Source organism: Denticeps clupeoides, chromosome 5, assembly GCF_900700375.1.
Source record: "Denticeps clupeoides chromosome 5, fDenClu1.1, whole genome shotgun sequence".
NCBI classification, from domain to species: domain Eukaryota; kingdom Metazoa; phylum Chordata; class Actinopteri; order Clupeiformes; family Denticipitidae; genus Denticeps; species Denticeps clupeoides.
In genome coordinates this window covers 31131922-31155945 of record NC_041711.1, presented here as the reverse complement: position 1 = coordinate 31155945, position 24024 = coordinate 31131922, and the positions used below count along the sequence as shown (strand labels likewise).

Genomic DNA, 24024 nt, shown 5'->3' with positions numbered 1-24024 from the left:
GGCGAAGCGGCTAATTGCGAAGTCCGTCCCTCATTACCATATCCGGCGCGTCCGCTGGACCCCGGCCAATCCCCCGCGCGCGGCGCCATTAATCGCGATGCATTATTCACTATCATAATTATATACCGACATGCGCACTGCGCGGCGCGGCGGCGCGCGCTAATTCCCGTCATTCCGCGACGCGGACCGTCCGTGGACATTTTTCCGCCGATCGCGCGTCTCGCCCGCCGCTGATGTATCTGCAAAACCGCAGGAGGAACCGGCAGCCACCCGCAGCAGCAGCAGCAGCAGCAGCAGCATGTCCCGCCGCAAGCAAGCCAAGCCGCAGCACCTCAAGTCGGACGAGGACCCCGCGATCCTCGGGGTGCTCTCCGAACACGGTGAGTTTTTCCATTTCTTTTCTGTTCTTTTCCATTTTTTTTTATTTATTTATGTGTTTTTTTTTTTCAATTCCTGAACACTTTTCACAAAAGTTTCCGCCGATAAACGCTCGGTCCCCGGTTCCGGCCGGGACGCGGGCGCTTTTTTTTCTATTTAAACCCCCACGCGTGGAAAAGTGATAACTGTCCCCGTGGTTTCGCGCATAACTATTTAAAAAAAAAAAACGGGAGGTCGACGGCAGCTGTGTTTTTTCCAAAACCCGACATCATTCCTATAAAAATACATCGTTTTTTTAATAATAATAATAATAATAATTATTATTATTATTATTATTATTGTTGTTTTAAAATGATAAAAGCGGGAAGTGGGAATCCTGTCCCCGTGCTCGGATTTGTTCGCGGTTTATTGAATCATTTCGGCGTCCGCACGTCGGTCATTCTATTTATTTAGATGAATACATATTTTTGACGAGAGTGCAGATTGACACGCGAAATAAATAGAATCCACCGCGAGGCTGCCGACGGCGGTTCGGAGTGAAAACCGGGAATTGCGGCGAGCGCTTCGAGCGCCGGTGACGGAAAGTTTGTGCGTGGCGTGAAGCGTCGTGTCGGGGTTGTGGAAATGTTAGGGAAATGTTCGCGAGGTTCAGTAACGGTGTCACAGTGCACACTTTCATACGTGGGGAAAAAAAATGTATTCGCAGAAATCAATGTCACGTCATTTGTGTGTGTGTGTGTGTGTGTGGTTTTTTTTAATAGTTTGGGAAGAAATAGTCACGAGTCAAATAATTCAAATGATGCGTTTGCTATGTTGTTATTTGAATTTTTTGTAAAATGTTTGTACGTGCACAGTCTACAGCTGCATCTGGACCACACAGTGCAAAAGTATATATATATATATGTATATATAAGTTTAAAAACAATTTGAACAGATGCAAGACTCCATGCTCTGTAGGATTTTCTTTTTTTTTATTATTTCACCCACTGCAGGGGAATAATGGCAACAGATGAAGTCACTGGTCACAGAGATCTTTCTTGTAGCCAAATTGTTCACTTTGTTATGTAGATGAATCACTTTTTCGCTTCTTTCAGAAAAACACACACACACACACACACACACACCTAACCCAGAGTAGAAGATTTCTTGTGAGTTTTGTTTGTGGAACATGCGCTGTGGCGTCCCTGGACAAATCACAGCCAGCAGTCGCTGCTGCAGGTCAGCCATGGAAGATCCAGTCGTCTTCGTCTGATGCTTCGCCACTTTCTCGGTTGCTGGACCATCAGCCAGAATTTCCCTCCAAGCAAATTCTCAGTCGCTGTGTTAAGGATTTTAAACACAAGTTTGCTTGTGATTTTTTTTTTTTTTTTGATATATATAATCCTGATCGATCAGAACTGAGAATTAAAAGGTGAACTGTGGAAATGTAGCTTCTGTCAGGACATCAGGCACTGGTGCTTTTTTAAAATGGTGTCCATGTCAGCGTGGACGTGGAGGGACTGGCCCCTGCATTGTTTCATCGTCTTCATTAAACGGCAGTTGTTTAGATTTAAAGATATTTCGGCCCTTATCTACACGATGTGAATAAAACCCATCGGCGTGTGAGGCTGGTCGAGATGATCATTCATTTGCAATCGTTCTCTGCGTGTGGCGGGCCGACTTGGCCGTGAGTTTTATCCCCGTTGAAAAGAAACAGTTTGCCGAGCGTTTGGGGTTTATGTAAAATAATTATGCAAATAGTCAGATGATACTTGGTACAATGATCTAACACACACACACACACACACACACACACACATGCACGGTGTCATCGAAACCTTCCCTCAATACACTGAGCCTTTAAGCCGATCGCAGTTGGTCTGGACGGGGTTAGGAAGATGCTGGTGTTTTGTGGGGTGTGCAGTCCGTGGATGTAGTGTGTGTGTGTGTGTGTGTGTGTGTGTGTGTCGGCGCTGGAGAGCCCCCATAGGTGGATTCAGATTAGCCTATAAGTGTGTGAGTGTCGATTTTGCCCCCTCACATCCTCCCTCATCCCGCACCCGACCAGACTTTTCAATTTCGGTGCCGGCAGCGGTAACCTATCGACAAAGCGTGTCATCGAATTCCGAACGCGGCCTAAACGTCTCTCTCTCTCTCTCTCTCTCTCTCTCGCCTCACTCTTAACGTTTGACAAAATCTGCACGCACCCAAAAGTAGGAATACACTTAACCCCCCCCCACCCCTAAAAAAAAGAGAGAAAAGTGCTGTTTGCCGCGCATGTTTTCCGACGGGGAAGTGAGAAGCCGCGCTTCTGCCTGCACCGACCGGGATTTAGCAGCCGCCGCTCGCCACGCCGTTTCCAAGTGCAGCGATTAGGGCCCTTTTGTGTCGGCGCCCGTGAGAAGGTGGGATCGCCCGCCGTGCCAACAAGCTGCTGTCCCTCGCCCCCCCCCCCCCCCCCCTGCTCCGCTGTCACCCCCCCACGGCTTTCCCCGGCCCACCTCCCCGCTCGCCCCCGAGGGCGGCCGGTTAGGCGCGCTTCGACACAGCCCGCTGACTTAACCTTTGCCCACGCTGCCCTGCCAGGGGCGGCCGCTAGATGTCAAGCTCATAATACAATTAGTGCATCTGTGCCGTTGACCTTGGCAGCGCGGCCCAGAAAGCGTTAATAGTGACGGGTTTTCATCTCGCCGACGCCCAGCCGGTCCGAGCTCCCCCTCAGGGCTCAGAAACACTGTGTGTGTGTGTATGTGTGTGTGTGTGTGTGTGTGTGTGTGAAGGTTGGGAGAAACAGTCACACACACACACACAAACACACACGCTGTAGGAAGGTTCCAAGCCGCACCCCAAGACGCTTCCGGAACGAGCAGCTTTTTATTTTTTTATTTTTTTTTACATCGCACGGCTAAAATGACGAAAGCCGTGTGGCTGATGTTATTGTGAGTTTGGAGCGTCCAAAAAAAAAAAAAAAAAGAACACAATGGAACCAGAAGGGTGAGAAATGAAGACAGCGGACGGAGACACGAGGGAGAGTAAAAACTTTCGGGCTAATCGCTGACAAAATGGCTGTTCCCCTTTCCTCCTCGGTGGGGCTTTGTTCAGCTCCTGTTTTAATCCAGGCTCACCATTTGGTGGAGGTCCCAGGACCACCCACGTAGAAATGCCAAAAGGTTTGCTGGGGAGGAGGCCGGCTCTCTGCCTTTGTTGCGCATGTAGTCGTCTTGTAATTACAGTTTCAGCGCGTTAATATGACGCCTCGTGGCGCGCCGGGCCCCGGCGCCGAACACTGTAGCGTCCCCGGCCGGCGCTAAACAAATCGTTAATGTTTCGGCTGACCCACATCTGCATGTGACGACAAAGACCCTCTCTGCCTGGGGCGAGGCAGAGTGGACGCTGTACCGGGGACGGGGACGCACCGTCCGGCAGGTGTAGTGGGGCCGGAGAGCGGGTGGGGGGTACGCGTCTGTGCCACACATTGCCACATTACCGGAAAACAACGCTGGGTGCATGGCGGGGGGGCGGGGGGGGTGCTGCAATGGAAAAAAAGTGTCATTCCACGGCGCCGTTAAAACTCAGCAGGCACCTCCTTTTCTCGCAGTTTTACACCTATGACGATGAATCTCTCGCGCCCTCTTTATTTCGGGGCCTTCGGCCTCGCTGGAACCCCTGAAAGAATGCACTTTTTAAAGAGGGGGGGGGGGCGCACCGCCACGCAGGCCACGGTCGCAGTGGAGTGAGATGTTGTAAGAAGGTGCCTTCGCCACAGCGGCGGCCTGCAATCCAAAGGACAAAAAAAAAAAAAGAAGGAGGAGTCGGGGTTCGAGGTTCCGCCGTTAAGCGGGTACCTGTGCGTGACCGCGAGCGCCTCCCTCCCCGTTCAGTGCCTTGCTCTGCGGCTCTCGCCGAATCAGCGGGGAGCATGAATACTTTATCTGATATAATATGCCAGATTAGCGGTCTCAGTTAGCATGCCAGCGATTGCCCGCGAAGATAGCGGAACGGCGGATACAATGATTCAACGTCTACAATCCTCCTATTGATTCTGCCCAGCTTCATATTTGCATTTGAGTAAAGGAAGACTCTTAAAGGAATGAAAAACTCATTGGATTTTTTTAAATGCCTCCCTTTCCCATGCCTTGCGGGAATCAATACGCCGCTCCCCTTTTGTTGCATGGCACACGGACGTAAGGGCTGCAGAAAATGCACAATGCATCTATTATGGCATCCTGCTTCTTTTTAGCTGAAGATGAGACATAAATGTAAAAGCATTCATTTACGATAACGTTATAATGCGGTTATAAATTGCTTAAAACAAGTAATATTTTTAGAAACATTACTGACATTTCAAAATCTTGTATTTGTCCTACATTTCAAGCAGCACGAACCGGATGGGTTCTGTCTGTGTTTTTTCCTCTTTTAGCATTCAGTCCATAAATGTTCCATGCGCTGCCTGAAATTTATGACAATATAGAATTTAGCCGTAAAACAGATTTAAAAGGAAGAAAGGAAACAATCAGGTTTTTTTTAACCAATACAGAATCTTCTCCTAAATGCTAAGTAATTTAGGGGTTCCCTTTCACCTCCAGATATGTTAATGAGCTTCTCTGTGTTTGGCCAGTTAAGAGGATTTACAGTGGCACTCACGCGATATTGTTCTATTCTTAACTTCTGCTTATATTTTAGACAAACAAATAAGATTTGTATAAGTGTGATCATTAAATGTAATTTCAAATGCCCCCTTGTGTTTGTTTGTTTATTGATCTTTTTCATTTTGTCACTAAGTGGTAGCAGTGTGTGACGAGATCAGATGTCATTGTGTCATGCCGTACAAACACCAAAAATCAAATAATGCCAGCCAGTGGCGTCAGCTCTTCCCTCTGGACGGCTGGGACAGCCTGATGGTCTTTCCAAAAGCCGTTCGGTTGATTATTAATTAAGTTAAAGAAATCGGAGCCCGGCGGTTGAGTCGCCCCTTTGGCGAGGAATTACAACAGGAGTGATGAATTCCTTCACTAATGACTCGTTTAGCTGAGACGGCCTCCACCAAAGGCTTTGGAATGAGAGGCCGATTCTGTGCCCTCTAATATGACAGCCACGAGCATGGAACGCTGAGCACCATACGTACACACAGGTTCCACCTCAGTGTCCTCATGGAGAATGAATAAAACAGAAGCGGTAAGCTTGCTCTCTGTTTCATTAGCCTGAATGTGACAATGCGATAAGAATCTCCTGTTTGTTTTGGGTGTGTGTGTGTTGTGCCTCCATTGTCGGGCCATTTTAATTATGAAATTTAACAGCGGTGTGCCATTGTAATCTTTGTTTAAAATTATAATATTGATTTTCGAGAAGACATAGTTTTGTCCTGAAAGTCAGTGTATTATAAATCTTACATTACATGAATTGAGAGCAGCCTTTTCACTTCTTGTGGTGGATTACATTTTAACTTCTATCAATATATGGTGCAATCAGGAATATTTATTTTGGTTTTATATATATATAAATTTTTTATTATTTTTTAATGTAGATTTGCTTGTTCGTCCATGTTATTATAAACAATTTTCTCCCCCCTTGAGCAAGTCTAATTACATATTCTGGTTTCAATCTTTAAAGTGGAAAAACTCATGCAGTTTACCATGTGCAAGTGAAACTGCTACCCACCTTAACATAAACCCCTGACCATAACCTCGCATACGCAACACAGAAATACTGTGCCACACGTGAGAATTTATGCATATGGTGTAAGCATAAGCATACACAGAGGCCAATTTTCACAGTTTGATCAGGTGTGAATTAGGTTCGAGTTCTGCGAACACATTCGCTGCATTGGCGCATGATGAGAGAACTTGATAGCAGAGGAGAATCCTAATGGGGCCATCAAAGGCCTGATTTGTACTCAACAGGCAGGGCAGCTGTGAATTGTATGAAAATATTGGAAATCAATAGCGTCTATGGAATTTCATTAAGAGGCAGTATCCACAATTGATAGGCCCTCATAATTTGATGGATTGCACAAAAAAATTATTAGCTGGCTATAGGGAGAGGGACAGCATACACAAAAGTGGGTCTTGAGAATTGGCAAACTATAGCAATTAGTTCTGGAAAAAAATAGAATATTGATTTGGGGGATGTAAAAAAGAGAAGTGCATTAAAGGTTACATCTTTGCAGTGTTCTTGTGCAGAAAAGGTTCTGAATTTATTTGGATTATGCATTCATTTATTCTCTTTCATTCTCCTACCCCCCCCCCCTTTAGTCCCAGGTGAGGCCCTGGATGATGCAGACAGTGGAAATGAGAGCCGCAGTGGGAGTGAGGAGACCCATGTGTGTGAGAAGTGTTGTGCCGAGTTCTTCAAGTGGTCTGACTTTTGTGAACACTTGAAGAGCTGCACCAAAAACCCCCTGGTGCTCATTGTAAATGAGAATGAGGCGACCCCGGACCCCTCACAGGAGTACCCAGTTCAACCCTCCCCTGTACCCAGCTGCCCCAGCGACGCAGCAGACAGTGAGGATGCTGGAGAGGGTGGCCACACCCCTGCAGAGGGTGATGAAGGAGGGGAGATGATGCTGGACAGAGGTGCTGGGCTCGAGAAGGAGGATGAACCCATGGATGTGGAGCTGTCTCCGGAAAAGCCAGTGGACCTAGAGGACCAGGATGCCTCGCCTAATCCAGACACACCCCTACCTCACGTTGATGATGCTGTCCAGCCCTCAGGGACAAACTACAGCATGCCGAGCACTAATGTCACCCTGGAGACTCTGCACAGCACCCGTGTGGCTGTAGCCCAGTTCTCCCAGAGCTTCCGTGGGACTGTGGCTGGAGGTGTGTCTGCCATGGCCATCCCCATGATCCTGGATCAGCTGATGGCCTTACAACAGCAGCAGATCCACCAGCTTCAGCTTATTGAGCAGATTCGCAATCAAGTGGCTCTGATGAACAGGCAGCCCTCAAGCCAGCCAGCCCTGAGCCACCACACCCCTCACCACAGCACTGTCACTGGATCCCAGGGCTCCCCTTCTTCCTGTATCTCAGCTGTTCCAAGCCAGCTGCAGCTTCACAGCTTCATCACACCTCCTGTCCATCAGATGCCTCTTAGGGTGCCCCCTACTTTAAATGGGCAGGGCCACAGCTCCCTGACGTCCGCTCTCGAGGGAACCCACTCACACGTCCCACAGCCTGGAAGCCAGCTTGTCAACTCTGGACTGTCCAGCATCACTTCCACAAGCGCCGCCTTCCCCCCATCCAGTGGCAACGTGGTGTCCTCACTGCTGCCGCCCAGCTCTGGCACCACCACAAATGCCATCAGCAGCACCAGCAGTAGTGGCAACAGTGGGGCAGGAGGTGGCATCAGCAGCAGCATCGCACTGCCCAGGAACTCCTCCAGCCCTCCGACCCTGACCCATGGCAGCCTCCTGAGCTCATCCTCCAGTCTGCCACTGATACCTCACAGCTCCTCAAGCAGTGTCATTTTCCCCAACCCCCTGGCCAGCATCGCTGCCACGGCCAATGCACTCGACCCGCTGTCAGCCCTTATGAAACATCGAAAGGGCAAACCGCCCAACGTGTCGGTGTTCGACACCAAGCCCAGCTCTGAGGACCCCTTTTTCAAGCATAAGTGCAGATTTTGCGCCAAGGTGTTTGGCAGTGACAGCGCCCTGCAGATTCACCTCCGCTCTCATACTGGCGAAAGGCCCTTCAAGTGCAACATATGCGGCAACCGCTTCTCAACGAAGGGGAACCTCAAGGTTCACTTCCAGAGGCACAAAGAGAAATACCCCCACATTCAAATGAACCCTTACCCAGTGCCAGAATACCTGGACAATGTGCCCACCAGCTCAGGCATTCCATATGGCATGTCGCTGCCCCCAGAGAAGCCTGTGACCACATGGCTTGACAGCAAACCAGTCCTGCCCACGATACCAACTTCAATTGGTCTCCAGCTGCCCCCAACAATTCCTAGCATGATCGGAGGCTACGGTGACTCCCCAAGCCTCACTCCTTTAAGCAGGTCACCTCAGAGGCCATCACCACCGTCAAGCGAGTGTGCATCTCTCTCTCCAAATCTGCTCAGCGCTGAGACCGGTGTGTCTCTCTCTTCAGAGTCACCGCAGCCCAATATGGCAAATGACGGACCTCCCATCCTGAAACCAGAGGGCGTCCACCTGCCCCCAAACTGCACCGCAAAGCCAGGGGAGAGTGCAGCTACCACCTCTGTGACTCAAGTGGTCATTTCAGCTACTGTCACCACAACCACCAGTCAAAGTTCAGAGTCTCTGACCCAACCCACTTCAAGCTCTCATCCTGCCCTTCCTATGATCTCTGATCAGTTCAAGGCCAAGTTCCCTTTTGGTGGCCTTCTGGACTCTATGCAAACCTCTGAAACCTCAAAATTGCAACAACTGGTAGAGAATATTGACAAGAAGATGACAGATCCCAACCAGTGTGTCATTTGCCACCGTGTGTTGAGCTGTCAGAGTGCCCTGAAGATGCACTACCGTATCCATACTGGAGAGAGGCCCTTTAAATGCAAGATATGTGGCCGAGCATTCACTACAAAGGGCAACCTTAAAACACACTTTGGGGTCCACAGGTCTAAACCACCACTTCGGGTTCAGCACTCCTGCCCTATCTGCCAGAAGAAATTCACTAATGCCGTGGTGCTGCAGCAGCATATCCGTATGCACATGGGGGGACAAATCCCCAATACTCCCATGTCTGATGGATTTCAGGACATGGACACAGACTTGACCTTTGATGAGAAGAGCTTAGATGCCATGAGCAACTATGATGATGATCTTATCGATGAAATGGAGCAGGCAATGGATGACGAAGTGGATTTGAAAGATGGAGAAATTGACCCATCTAAACCCCTCCTCACCTTTTCATCAACATCTCCTGGAGGTTCCCCTCCCACTTCAGTCATCTCCAGCATAGCCGCCCTGGAAAACCAGATGAAGATGATTGACTCCACAGTGAACATGACACGCTCCTTTGAACTGAAGGCCACAGAGAATGGCTGTGGATTTGGAGGTGAGAACGACTGCTTTCCAAATGACTTTTCATCTGCAGTTGGGGATGTAGACAATGTGGGCAGCCCAGCTCTGTCTGAGTCATCAGGCTCCATGCAGGCCTTGTCTCCTGCTCACAGCCAGTCTGGAAGTCACCACTCCAAGTCTCCAGGAGCACTGAACAACACCAGTATCCAATCAGAAGAAGCCAGAGAAGCTAATGGTGACACATCCATGGTTAAGTCTGAAAAATCTGACACTCCTTCCCCAGCATCAGTGGCAGAAAACAACGGAGCTCTTGACCTGACTGCAACCCAGCCTGCAAGACCTTTCATCAAAGAGGAGAACCAGTTCAGCATGCTTTTCCTAGGCAGGGACAGAGGTAATTATAGACACAGTTATTTTCAGCTGCATTTCTCTTTCTTTTTCTTGAGAAAATTGCTAATAAAGTTACACTTAATCTGCTCCACAGGTCTAAGTGCTCCTATGCTCACCACTGCACCAGGCATGATCAAGATTGAGATGAATGGACACAGCAAACCATCCTCCTTAAGTGACTTGCCAGTGGGCATCCAGGTGCCAGCGGCTGCTCCGCAGACAGCAATGAGCCCCAGTCTCACACCCATGTTGGCACCGCCACCACCTCGCCGCACCCCAAAGCAGCACAACTGCCACTCATGTGGTAAAAACTTCTCTTCCGCCAGTGCTCTGCAGATCCATGAACGCACTCACACTGGCGAAAAGCCCTTCGGCTGCTCCATCTGTGGCAGAGCATTCACCACGAAGGGAAACTTAAAGGTATTTACTTTTTAAAATTTAAACTTATTTTATATTTTATACAGGCTAATTTCTAGATCCTCTTCTGACTCTTATGTTTGCTTCTTAGATTAATTTGCATACTACTGATAATAATGATCATTATAATAATAAGTAGAAGAAGAATTCAGAAAAACAGTGATGATTGAACAAATTTAACATTTGTTGTTTCGATGCAAATTTTTCTTCAAAAATACATTTACATTTACTGCATTAGTCAGACGCCCTTATCCAGAGCGACTTACAGTCAGTAGTTACAGGGACAGTCCCCCCTGGAGACAATCAGGGTTAAGTGTCTTGCTCAGGGACACAGTGGTAGTAAGTGGGATTTGAACCTGGTTCTTCTGGTTCATAGGCGAGTGTGTTACCAACCAGCCTTAATCAAGTTATGCATTTTACATAAACCTTAATAAATCTTGTATTTTGGTTTCCCGCAGGTGCATATGGGCACCCATATGTGGAACAATGCCCCAGCCAGGCGGGGTCGCCGTCTCTCGGTGGAAAACCCAATGGCATTGCTTGGAGGAGATGCCATGAAGTTCAGCGAGATGTTCCAGAAGGACCTGGCAGCACGTGCCATGAATGTGGACCCTGGCTTCTGGAACCAGTATGCTGCTGCCATCACCAATGGTTTGGCTATGAAGAACAACGAAATCTCCGTCATTCAGAATGGCGGTATCCCCCAGTTGCCTGTTAGCTTAGGTGGTGGCGGCATCCCTTCTCTCGGGGGAATGACCGGAGCCATGTCAGGAGGCATGGATCGGGCACGAACCGGAGGGAGCCCTCCCATGACGGGGCTGGAGAAGGCCAGCCTTGAAGTAGGGGCTGGACGGCCCTTTTCGAGATTTATTGAGGACAATAAAGAGATTGGGATCAATTAATCGAAGATATTTAGGGAGAAAAACACAGACAAAAGACTAATGACTGTCTGATGTGGAAAATAACTGTTAATCCAGTTTGATGCTGTTTGATTATGTACTATATTATGTACAGATGAAGTTTTTTTTGTTTGGATTTTTGGAAATATAGTATTCAGTATTGATTAGAGATTATGCCTTCCTCCCATTCCTCCTAATTCGCTCATACAAAGAAACTGTCTCTTGTTTGAGAATCTGTTGTCTTGCAAGATTTGCATGGTACTTATTTAGTTCTTATCAGTATGTTTGACTGCTTTTAATCATTATTTAAAAAAAAGAAAATGTAATAATAAAAAAAATATTGATAATAATAATAATAATGGACACGCTTCAGAACTGACTTGTGAAATGAGGAAGAGCATCTTCTTAGAGCTTTTGCTGACTGGCCGTTGTCTGATTAAATGATATACGCTTTGGGACACAAGGGAGTGAAATAGGTGAGCTTGAAGAAAATTGTTTTTAGTGCTCATCTAATATTTTTTTTTCTCATGAAGTAGAAAAAAAAAGTTTGACTATTTTAATCTTTACATTTAGTCTATCGGCATTGTCTTATATTAATGTCCAGTGTCTTTAATATTTATAATATTGACAAAAAAGCGGGTATAAGAAAATATATTTAATGGGCCCCAACATTTTATTGATCCTTTTTTCTATTATGAATATCTTTCAATAAAGACAAAATGTCACTTCACCTGACCAACGTTAACATTGTGAGGTTTTATTTGGGTATCTAGCATGTGTAACAGTCCTGGTACACAATGAGAAAGCTGAGATATCTTACGCTGCTACTCTTACAAACCTGCTTTTAACCTTTGTTTTAAAAAGACTATCCTCAGATATTATTATGTATAAAATACAGACAAACAAGTATGCATATTTTGTAAGACATGATAAAAGGACATCTGCAGTTGAGCATATTCGTCATGTTTGTGAATGCACTTTTTAGAGGAAAGGTTTTGTCTGTGAGTTACCATTAACGTTTCCATTGAGCTCTTACTTGTTTTTATTGTGATCGGTGCAGAGTCACTCTGAAGCCTCTGGTGAATTGGCCAGAACAATTCACCGTTAAGAGGGCCTCAGTCATTTCATCAAATCCTTCAAATAAAAAAGAGAGAACAGGCTGTGTGTCCATTGTAATGGTTTCCTTCCTTCTCTTACGGTGAACATTTTAGTAAAATATACAAATATGACAGACTTCTGAAAATTGTAGATCAATACAGAAGATGTAAATAATATTTACTTAAGCTTACTTCAAACATCAGAAACATTATTGAAATTACTCACCAATTTTGATCAAACTGTAAATAATTTTAAAGCTTAATGACAGCACGTCTGCAGTGTCACTCTTAAACAATGGCAACGTTATTAAATGGCTTTAAGGGTCATTAGGGTTTGTGTGGATTTGAGTAAAACCCGGAGCTCATGCTATTATCACACTCATTTTGCTTTTGGGCTATTTATTTATTTTGAAAACTGTGAAGAGTGGCTTATTTCTAGTGGCTTAATGTGCAGCTTTTCCAAAGATTCCAAGTCCACTTGGACCATGATGCATGAACTTACAGTCACATCCATCAGTAAACAGTAAATGAACTGTGTGAATTAAGAGATGTTTCTGTATTTTTTATTTGAACAGCTAAGAATTATACCGACTATATATCAGAGCCTTGTGAATATTGCTAAATTCACAAGAAAAAAAGAACCTTTATGAACCCTTAACCTTAAATGTGATATTCACAATTATTTAATTACGGACGTTAAATAAAACAAAATGAGCCGCTGGATAGTGTTCTCCCCAAACACCATCTCTACTGTTAATGATTTGTTCCAGGCCTGGTTCAGCACACATAGAGCACATATCCTCACACAGAGTATAAGTTTTCATCTATCCATTATTGATGAGTATGTGCGCTGTCAGTGCTGGAAATGTGGAAAAAGCTGACACTGGGGTTTTCATTCAATTGGTTCTGCACACAGTTGAACATAAACAGTAATGTGACGACTTAATAATTCATTTATATGGCAAATGCCTCCACAGATCATTGAACAACTGTAACAAATGCACTCCCTTGATTAAAAAGGGCAGAGAGTTTTTTTTTCATGTAAATTGTGTGTAATTAAACAAACTGTCTTATAAGTTTAAAAACCTTCTTGAGTAGCACTTGAGCACACAGGGTCTCAGCATAATCTGATGATACCAAACATTTGAATCATTAACCAATTTCCAGCAGAACCAAATAAACAATGTTAACATATGAATGTACTTAAATAAATAACATATGAATGTACTTAAATAAATAGGTGCAGGTTATAAAACATGAATCTACACTGGAGATTTGTGTGAAATACTTTCAAATATTTTACACAATTTCCTGCATTATTTTTTAACAATCATGCTCACAAAAGAAAAAACTAAATAGCTTGTTTCGTAATGACATATGACTATATCTAATTATCAAATAGTTTCTCCTATAAAATAATATTGTCATCAATTATACTGTTAAATAAAAATTCTACATGTAGGTAATTTCACTGGAAGAATTTAATAATTATTTCTTAGGTATTGTCAATTTCCTTATTATTATATGCTTAGCCTTCTATGCAGACTTTTTTTTTTCATGCTGGTGTAACAGACGTGGTATGGAAGACGTGGATGAAGCAATTTGTCCTTCAAGATTCCGGAATTAAAATGACTATTGACATAATATGTGTAATTGGCCAGGATGCCTTAAAATGTCACATAAAGCAAAAAGCTCTGCATTCAGCATTCAAGCTCTGCATTCAGACAACGGTCTTGTTTTGCACTTTGTAATCCTGAGGCACTGAAATGTGGAAAGTCAAATATAATGCATTAAAACAGTCATTGCTATCATTTTCAAAATATTCAGTTAATCCAAACATACATCCACATATGCACACACTCCAAGACACTGAAAAAAAGTGATAAAAACATGAATACTGAAAAGAATCAACATTTATTTGGATTCATGCAAAGTGTAATGAATAGTTACTGTGTCCTTGAAAATCAAATCAACGTATCAGCTATGCTCACCCAGCACTTCTAAATGGCTTATAACCAAGACGAGACTGCAGACACCATAATTGTTTGATCCAATCAAGGGAACTTGAGGTCAAAAAATTTATGTAATCGGGTAAAAAGTAATGCGAAGATCTGAGCACAATGCAGCATCTTGTTAAAAAAACATCACATCAAGGTCTGGCAATTGGTTATAATATTTCCCAAGTTGACAAGAAAATGATATTTATTCTGTGTCGCAGAGTGAAGACAAGAGTGATCAGCCTGGTGCGATTCACTGTCACAAACAAATCAGGGTCCGCTTCATATGATTTACAGGTACAACGTCTACAAATTACATTTTCTATCTGCTGAAAGTCAGTCTGCAAAACAGAATTTTGTTACATTTCTTTTTGATATGATTATATTATCACATTACTGAGCACGTCAAATGCACATTTTCTTCCCACGTCCACATGATGCATAATTTTTTATTTTTTTTTGGCACAGATTATCCTGGACAAAGGTAGCATTTCTTAAGAAAAAGCCAGACACATAGCTTGCACATTTATTGCATATTTCCCTTCTCATCTTACAACTGTCAACTCAGTGTTCTCGCACAGACTCACTCAATGAAAATCTCAGGCAAATGTGATCCTTCAATTTTCCCCATCTGCGAGCTACTGTTTCTCTGTCTGCTTTTAAATATAGCATTCCTGTCGCGCCACAACTTACTGCTGGCAATTACCAAATGAAAATGTTAATTTCACATAAATATAAAGGCCTTTGTTCTAGTCTAGGAATTGAGTAATTTTATGGCATTTTATAATATAATTCAATATGCTGTAGTTTAACTCTAATACAAGCACTTTGTTGAGGATGGCCGTCTTACCTCAAGTGATTTCAATTACGACACAACAGCCAGCTGAACAAGAGGTTACATGAGGCTGCAGGGCCGCGCAGTGAAATAACCCTAACAGTACATAGTCTTATAATCCCACAGCGTCAGCTGTCTTCCCATGAAATGACAACACAAATAACAATTGCATGCAGGAATGTGCACCTTAATGTAAAGATTACGATTTAAATGAAGTGGAATGTTAACACCACATGTCTCAGAATATTGTGGGTCAAATTCAGCATGCATATTATCACTCTGTGCCTGCCCGAAGAAAGATGTGTCCACAAGCAGGTGCATTTTGGACACTCTGCAAGCGGCTTGCTCCCGTGATGTGAAAGTGACGTGACTGTCATTGTGAAACACAACACACAATGAAATGTGTCCTCTGCTTTAAACCCATCTCCATCTCCGTACTTCGCTCAGTGGCACCTCAGTGGCGGTTCGGGATTCGAGCCGTCAACGTTCCAATTACCATCACTGCCCCTTTTGTGTGTGTTTGTGCAGCCGAAATTGTGGAATGCAATGCAAATGCACATGCAAATTTAATCAGAACTCCTTCACTGCAAATCTCTCTCTTGATGTTAGGATTGTCTACAAATTTATTTTAAAGAAGCCAACTACCCCCCTAATATTTTTTTCATTAACAAACAAGCCCATTACGTCCAGGAGAACTGGTGTGCCAAGTGAGTTCATGAAGAATGATGCATGCCGCATTCCTCCCTGTAGCACCGTTGGACATGCGTGACGCTCGCCTGTGACAGTGAGGTGGGACAGAGTTGTCACTAGGTGGGAGCTGTATGCAGCTTGTTTAGTGCGCTGCGCAGCGTGAGGCCCTGCCAGGACGGACGCTGTAAATATTCCCATTGATCGAGGAGAAGGAGGCTCTGCGATGATGCAGTGGCAAAGAACCACCTGAGTAAATCTGCCCGACAGTAATCCAATCCTATTCTCGGGGTTCTCGGATGCCAGATAGGTGCTTTAAATCAAAAAGGTTTGCTTTGTTCTGTTTTGTTTTTTTCCAGCTTTGTCTTGTTGTCTCGGGGTTTTGCACTGTGCCATCGCCTGACATATGCTTAACTGCCAGTGAATTGCAAAACTTTTCTTAGGCTAACTTTCATTTTACAGATGCCCATTCAGGGGGTCATGTCACTCTGCCCTCACCTCTGTGTGCAGATACTGCTCAGATTTAAAAAGGGAATCACCTGTCCAGCAGCTAATTGAAAGCATCCCAGTGGTGCCGCTGGTCCTCTCTGTGGAAACTCTGAATCTCCTTCAGGCTGGAATTTCCTCCAGCAGGCCAAAGGCTGCCTGGTCGGGCGCTTGGCTGGCTTCCCAAGTATTATTTTTCACCGTGGCCTTCGAGATGACAAAGTTATGCACTCCAGATCGTCTGGAACTGGATTGTGCGCTTTACCTTTTCAAATTCCTTCCTGTGTGAATTCTGAAGAGCATATGGGGTATAACACATTTTTACTGCGCATTCGGCTTCCCCAATCCATTTAGCACTTCAATATGACCTTTATTTTCTATGAAGGAGCAGCCATTTGAATGAAGCCATTATATGCATGAATTTCATCACTTTTCATCAAATTTTACACCTGTTTTTTTATTCTACAAAGCGTGCATTGAAACATGAATCTCTGTGCTTCCTTTTCACATGCTGCTGTATTTAGAGCGACAGTTACCCTGTTTGACTCGAATGAGCTAAGCTTGGTAATAGTAATCTCTTTATAGACTGTAGTACTTAACTGGCAGAACAATTCATTACATTACTCATTTACTCAGATAAGTGTTGTAACTCTTCTTTGTGGCCATAACAAAATCACATCTGCTGATGGGAGACCTTGTGAACTCATTTAATACTAGTTCAAAGCCCAGGAGACAGACTGGTACAACAGTTCTAACTGGCCTGGTTCTCATGGAACTTTGGGAAACAAATGAGGCAAGACATATGATTAGATAAAAAGAAGATCATCCACTCATATGCTCATTCAGCTCAGTCCTGTCCATTTAATGTAATAACTATTTAAGCATTTGTTAATATGTTTTATATTTCTTTTAATCGCTTAATTGCTGTTTCAGGTTGTTGTAGGCTGTCTTGGGAGAAAAAAGATCTGAGCTGAAGCTTTCCTAATTGTACAAAATGAAGGAGAGAAAAAAAAACATGCAAATGCATTTGTATATGATTTCATTCTGTGAAAGCAAATCCGCTTGAACTTTAATGGAACAAATTAGTGTTGAGGTTCTAAAAAGAAGGCAGGCAGGGAGAGAGGAAAAAAGTCATGTAATTGGTGATCTGTGATGCGAAGTGCTCTCAGCTCGAATGTGATACTCCGTGGGGAAGGATCTCGCCGTAGCGCTCAGCAGTCCTGTGCCGGCTCCGGCCGCATCTCTGCCAGGTGAGGCCCAGAGCAGACCGTCATTTATTCCCTACTGCAGCTTCCATACTAACAATTTGTGACTTGCTCAGGACGCTCGTTTGGGTTGGAACTGAACGTGAGGGTGAGAAGGACAACACAAAAGGAGTGATTCGGAAAATCAATGAAACATGCACAACGTAGCTTTAGTCCAGCCAAAAGGAACACGTCATCAATTAAACAAACTTCAAACGCATGCTCTATCCATCAAAGGCTGGGCTGGATCAGGTATTGGGTTCTGTGTCGCCGTGACGAATGCAGGACCTCTGCCATGGGGGCCCAAGGTTGCCGATCGATAAAGATCATCATTCCGATGTGGCCTTTTATCTCGCTCGCGGCGCCCTGAAGACCTACATTAATTTTGCTGCTGAAATCTCAGGGTTCGGTTTGTGATTGCTATCACCTACCGCACTCCCTCTGTCTCTCTTCTCTGCGCGTCTTCCATTGTTGAATGACAGTATTGACCACTTATTGTTACTTGTAGTGAGAGTGCAACAGCTTTGAACGCAACAATCCTTTTTGGTTCCATTTTAATGAGACAATGATGCGTCTAGAGCCAAAGAGTCTCCAAGAAAATTTGGGATTGGTCTTAAAGTATGAATTATTTTTCCCTCCAGACTCCACAGTCGGAGCTGCAGGCCAGGAACACATGTACATGAAACTTCCTGTTGTTCCTTCCTTCAGAGAATGGAAATGTTACGTCTTTATTCTGCTTCTTTCAATGGCACCCAATCATTCAGAGTGTCAAACTGGGTCTGGGTGAAAGCCTCCCAGTTAATATTGATTGGTGCCATTATGGAATTTTATGCCAATATGCCGTCATGGTTTACTGTAACCATCAAATGATTGAGCCCTTTTGGCTCAAGAGACTGGAGTACTTGTAGAGGCCTCCTCATTAGCAAGGCTCATTATGAGAAAATGGAGTTTTGCTATTCAGTCTGAGAATGATATTTATCGATTTATTTAATTTATTTTTTGTCTGCCCCTTTAATTGTTTCCATTTTTCCATTGTCCTATCAAGCTGTCACAGATGGTGTATTCTTCCAGTACTGCTTAGTAATTTTTGCGTTCTTCTTTATATGTATGCATATTTTAAGATGGTTTGGGCAACTTATTGGCTCCAAAGGCTTAAGCAAGGCTACATTATTCTTAGTCATTGACAAGGTCTGAATTATTGCTTTGTTCACTTGGAACAAAGATTAGAAAGAACAGTTGCTTAATTTCCACTTGAAGAACTTAGCGAATTTGTGCATCCACCCATTATGCCACTACAGGGAACAATACTTAGGTAAAGAATAGTAATGCGATAACATATTAGATTAATATGCAATGGGTTAACAAGCCCCTGCACAGTCTGACCAACACAGATGCATCTCAACATTAAGCATTGCATTGATTTTTCCTCTAATGAACAAATTGGATTTTTCACAGCTGACCAACTTAATGTTTTCTAGTTGTTTTCATGGGTTTGGGTTTTAGGAATTACAAAACAGTTATAATTCAAGCGCAAAGACTTGTTAATCCTGATGTCCATTATTTAAATGTTCTTCCATCTGCACGAATAACAATAGCTGATAATGTAACCACACTGCCAGCGAGTGAGTGATGGCTTTGTGCAACCAAATCAAACATGAATTTCATGTGAAAGTGAAATTGAAGTGATTGTCATTGTGATACACAGCACAGCAGATGGTGAACACAATGAAATGTGTCCTCTGCTTTTAACCCAGGACAGTAATTGCATTTAATATAATTAATAGATAGACAGACTATCAAAGAGTACCACTTTATGTCTATATATTTGTTGCTTTACTTTTGTGTAAAGCAGAATTTGGCAACATGCACTGCAAAGAACAGAACATTTTTTCTTTTTACAGTTCTTTTTAGTGAAATTGAAGTGATTGTCATTGTGAAACACAGCACAGCACACGGTGCACACAACAAAATGTGACCTCTGCTTTTAACCTAGTGGGCAGCCATGAAAGGCGCTCCGGGCCTCGAACCGGCAACCTTCTGATTATGGGTCTCCTCTATATATATTACTACATTGAGAAGATGTCTAGTGCTTCTAATACATTGTAAACTGCAAAGTGACACTGTCGTAATTTCACTGTAATCTAGTATGTGTAATACAAAAGACAATTATTTACTGTATTATAATCCAGATATATTTTGTAGTTCTGTTTAAATTCTACATTCTAGAAGGCATGGAACCAGTAAACAGGACCATTGTTCCCTGCTCCCGTGGAGTGGCCATTCCTATGATTGATATGTGTTTATGAGTGTGTAAGTGTTAGTTGAGATGCCCCTGTCAAACATGTCAGAGTGTGTCTGATGTGTGTTTGTGGTGAGATAAGCAGATAACGAGGCTTTGCCCACGCATGCTAATTACCTCATGCTAAGCAACAGTTTGCCACCTCAGCAGTGTGGGAGCCAATGCCGGCCATGGTCACAGTCTGCCATTACACTACACCTTATCATTTCCTCTGGAGCTGAAACCCTAAACTGGGGGTCATCAATAATGTAGGCCAAGATCTTCCACCCCAAAGCCCCAACAGCAGCCGATCATACCGGACCTGGTCCTCATGCGCTGCGCCACCGGGCCCATTTTTCCAAGCATGTTCCAGCCCCAAATGCTATTGGCCCAAATCATTATGCTTCACATAGGGCCCTCTGCAGGGTTTTAATTTTCTGCATAGATTTTACCATTAGTCCAATGCTAAGGAAATGCTTGAGATCTACTTTGTCTTTTTTATTAAAACCTACCAAAAAGAATTGGCATGTAATGAACTTTTTTTTTTTAATCTTTTTTTTTTCTGGGCAATAAAATGTCAGCCGTCTCTCTTGGACAGAAGATTATTGCTGGTCGTATTGAGTCCAGCATTTCTTCCCTCCCTCCATTTGAATTATTAAATACACAGAATCTGGTTAAGCAGTGTACATTTTCCCGAAAGGTCAGAAAGTTCATTAACTATGGAGTGCCATTGATTGCAGCCCCCAGTTTGTCTCTGTGTTTAGTATAGACTTTCTGAACTGATTATGAGAGTTAAACTACAATTGTCCACGCTTGGTGGAGAGAGTGGGGTAAGAAGTGAAAAATAAGTCATTGATCATATTTAAACATCTACAAACAGATACCCTACAAACTCGCTGCTTCTTTCAACCTGATTCTACCATTAGGTTTTTATAAGACAGGTTAAATAGTAGAGATTTAGAAAAGAAAAACTCCTGGTCACTTTGCAGTCAGATGAATTAAATCCAAAGCTCTTGAAGAAAAGTGATTATTGTGGTTATGTGACACAAGTGCAAAAGCCAGACAGGAAACAAGGGTCTTGTTGTTTTTAATTTCCTCTGGCATGAACATTAAACCCAGGTGGGCTAGTGCTAAAGCTTTTAGTTTATTTTTGATTTTGCCTCATTCTTGCTTCATTTTTATTATCCATTCATAAAATAAATCTATTCATCAGAAGAAATTACACTGTTTGGTTATAAAATAAAAATGTATATAAAAGCTTTCATGCTTTTTCGTTGTGTGTGTGAGTATGAATAAGCATTATGAGCGGAGACGGTAATGTATATAAAAAGGCATAATGCTCACGACAGTTGACGTATCCATTACACAACAATCAGCTCATGACAGTCAGTTAGGTTGAGATAAAAATCAGTATTTCGACAGAACGTGTGCTAAATTGCTCAGTTTCAACACAAATTAACTTGGATCCGACCCCGTTTGAAATAATATCACATTCGCTGCAATGAAAAATGATCCCCAATCAGTGGAGATGATTTCATAAAGAGGTTGCTTAGGTTTCAGTGTCATAAATAAGTCATGGTAATTCCATATTTCGCTGACCTCTTTCATTTGGGCTCAGAGTGAAAGGAAGGGGCCTGTGACAAACACAGTTAGGATTTTTGCAGAGTGTGTTTTTGACCTGGCCCTGAAGATGTCAAGAGTAGTTTGCTCATTTAGATGGGCGGGGGGACAAAGCAATGGTTCTTACTGGTTAGGTCTTCACCTTCTTGCTGGAATAAACTGGTAATAATTAGCCTAGGATTTATGAATTCTCCCGCTACAGATTGAGTGTGAGTTTTTGAAATGGAAAGATTCATATGTCATTGGCACCCTGCTGGGACTGGTTCCTACGTGTGCAATTTCCCAAGCCCAAGCTTGCCAAGCAATAATTACGTTGAAGTTTTCAATTATACTTCTTCCATTTCATTAACCAAAAATGTTTAGCTATTGTATAATTAAATATATGAGCTAACCACCAACATTTAACATAGCTGCCATGTAACCTTCTGGCATATAGGCCTAAACATTTATATTTTTGGAATTTATCAGACGGCCTTATCCAGAGCGATTTACAATCAGTAGTTTCAGGGACAGTCCCCCAGGAGAAACTCAGGGTTAAGTGTCTCACTCAGGGACACAGTGGTAGTTATTGGGGTTTGAAGTGGGCTTTAAACTTTGTGGTGTTCTGGTTCATAGGAGAGTGTGTTACCCATTAGGCTACTACCACCATATAGGACTGAATGTGTGTTTGTGTAATTGGCTTAGTGATTCAAATGAAGTGCAACTCAGCCAAAACTACATTGCTTATCTTTATGATTCACAGCTGTAAAGCAGAAAATGAAAAAGAAAAGAATGCTCATCTACTAATGCACTGTTCCATCTACTTATGCACTGTTCCATTTTGCACAGCAACATTGAACTATTTTACTTCACACATTTATTTATTATTCATTTCACCTGTTTAGCGCTTTCTGTCTCATTTTTGTGTTATGTTAACTGTTCTTGCGCTGCCTGTGTCCCCTGTTTGCACCTTATGTAGCCCAGTTTGTTGTACTGTCTAACATGTGCCCTTTATGTCAGTATGTAACTTTGTTTAATCGTTCAAATGCCACATGTAGCACCAGGTTCTGGAGAAGCTTTATTTCGTTTCACTCTGTGCTGTCTAACATGTGTATAGCTGAAATGACAATAAAGCTCAACTTCAACTTCAACTGTTGGTTGTATGTGTGGCTTGTGTTGTTTTAAGTCCATAATGCAGCATCTGCAGTCTCTGTGTTCACCTTGTTCTGCATGGAGTCAGATTGCATTAAGACTGTACATGTTCCTCCTTCCCAACCTTGTCTAAGCGCCGCTCTATAGCATGAGGCTACACATATAGAGAATGAGTGTCCTGCACCAAAGCTGTCTCACAGAATTAAAGCACTGTGCCCTGACATTGATAGCTTTTGAGTCATAGGGTAATGCAATCTGATATAAGGCAAAAAGATGCAGGCGTGTCATTTATTTTGTCAAAAGAGTGATGAAGGCTGGAGGAGCTGGAAGAAGGGCATCCATCAGACGTTCATGCTAGGGTTTAAATGAGTAAATTTTCACTCTTCAGTTGTACAGAACCATCAAATCTAAGGAAAAGAACACAAGGTCCTTAATGAGTCTGTATATGACGTGTGTGTGTGTCCTCTTGCTCAGCTGTAAGGTGATTCTGTGTTCCTGTGACAGACTTATTAAAACCCATCCTCCTAATGCAGCGCATTGGGTGTTGTGTTTCTCAAGTCCTCAGACGCTGACCGGCTCATCGCATTTTCCCCCAAGTACGGGAACACATGGCCGGTTCCATACTGCCACGATGCATTGTTAATGACGTCACGGAGAAAGGCAATGTGACCGTTACTGGTAATACAGATGGAAACCGTAGTACTGGAAACCAGTGCTTTTGCCGGATTTTTGAGGCACATATGCCAATAAATGCAGAATCTTGTTCATGGCTTAATTATGTGCCCTCATTAATCACATTGATCTTTTGCTATTTCCAAACGCATATTCAGAGAGATTATTGGATAACGTTCAGGCAAATTCTCTCGAGTGGTATCTGTGACCCCAGGAGGAAGATGGCACGGCAGCCATAAGTGGGTATTAAAGGGATATAATTGTCAGTGACCTCGTCTGGCATTCTGCTCTATTGGGCCTTTCTACGAAAACGGGCTCTGAGGCGGGACGAATTCATTAGCATAGCTGAGGAAAAAACGGCGGACAAAGGAGCGAAAATGAAGAGAAAAAGCCTTCTACAGGCACTGTAGAACTGTAGAACCTACACGGACATGCACTCTGCCTCATGACGCTTGCACATGCAAGTGCGGCTTCTGCTCAATTGCATAAATGCTCGCGAGTTTGGGGTTTGATGCTCAAGATGGTGTCCATGTTTGCGTATCTGTCCCATTCGAGGTCACGGCCCACCTCCTAATCCATTTGGGTGGTGATCTATAATTTGAACAAACTGACCCGGTGTTCAGCCACGGTTGACAGAGCAGTGCTCTGTGTGTGTGTGCGCGCGAGGGACAGGAGAGGACTCGTATCCACTTATTGAAGACGCCTCTCTGTTTCCATGCTGGCTGCAGCCCCTCTCTGCAGCGGAGTTTTGTGTAACATGCCGCTGCTTGTCTATTCTCCGCGGGTTTGTTGGCATGCCGTGGGTAATCTGAGTGTGCCGCTCAGGGAATCAATGCCAGTCTCTGTGGCAAGTTGCATACGATCGCACCTGGGGCAGATGGTTCACAGGGGACGGAGGACTCCAGACTTCAATAGGTGGATC

The 24024-nt window shown here is 43.6% G+C and overlaps 1 protein-coding gene across 1 annotated transcript; it reads left to right on the top strand.

Moving 5' to 3' along the window:
* Window positions 1-4: 4 nt before the first annotated feature.
* sall3a (spalt-like transcription factor 3a) lies at window positions 5-12215 on the top strand. Its single transcript, XM_028979692.1, has 4 exons — window positions 5-380; window positions 6609-9743; window positions 9834-10159; window positions 10615-12215. Exons 1-4 carry the CDS (start codon window positions 299-301, stop codon window positions 11056-11058), a joined length of 3987 nt encoding a protein of 1328 aa, XP_028835525.1. The 5' UTR covers window positions 5-298; the 3' UTR covers window positions 11059-12215.
* The last annotated feature ends 11809 nt before the right edge of the window (window positions 12216-24024 follow it).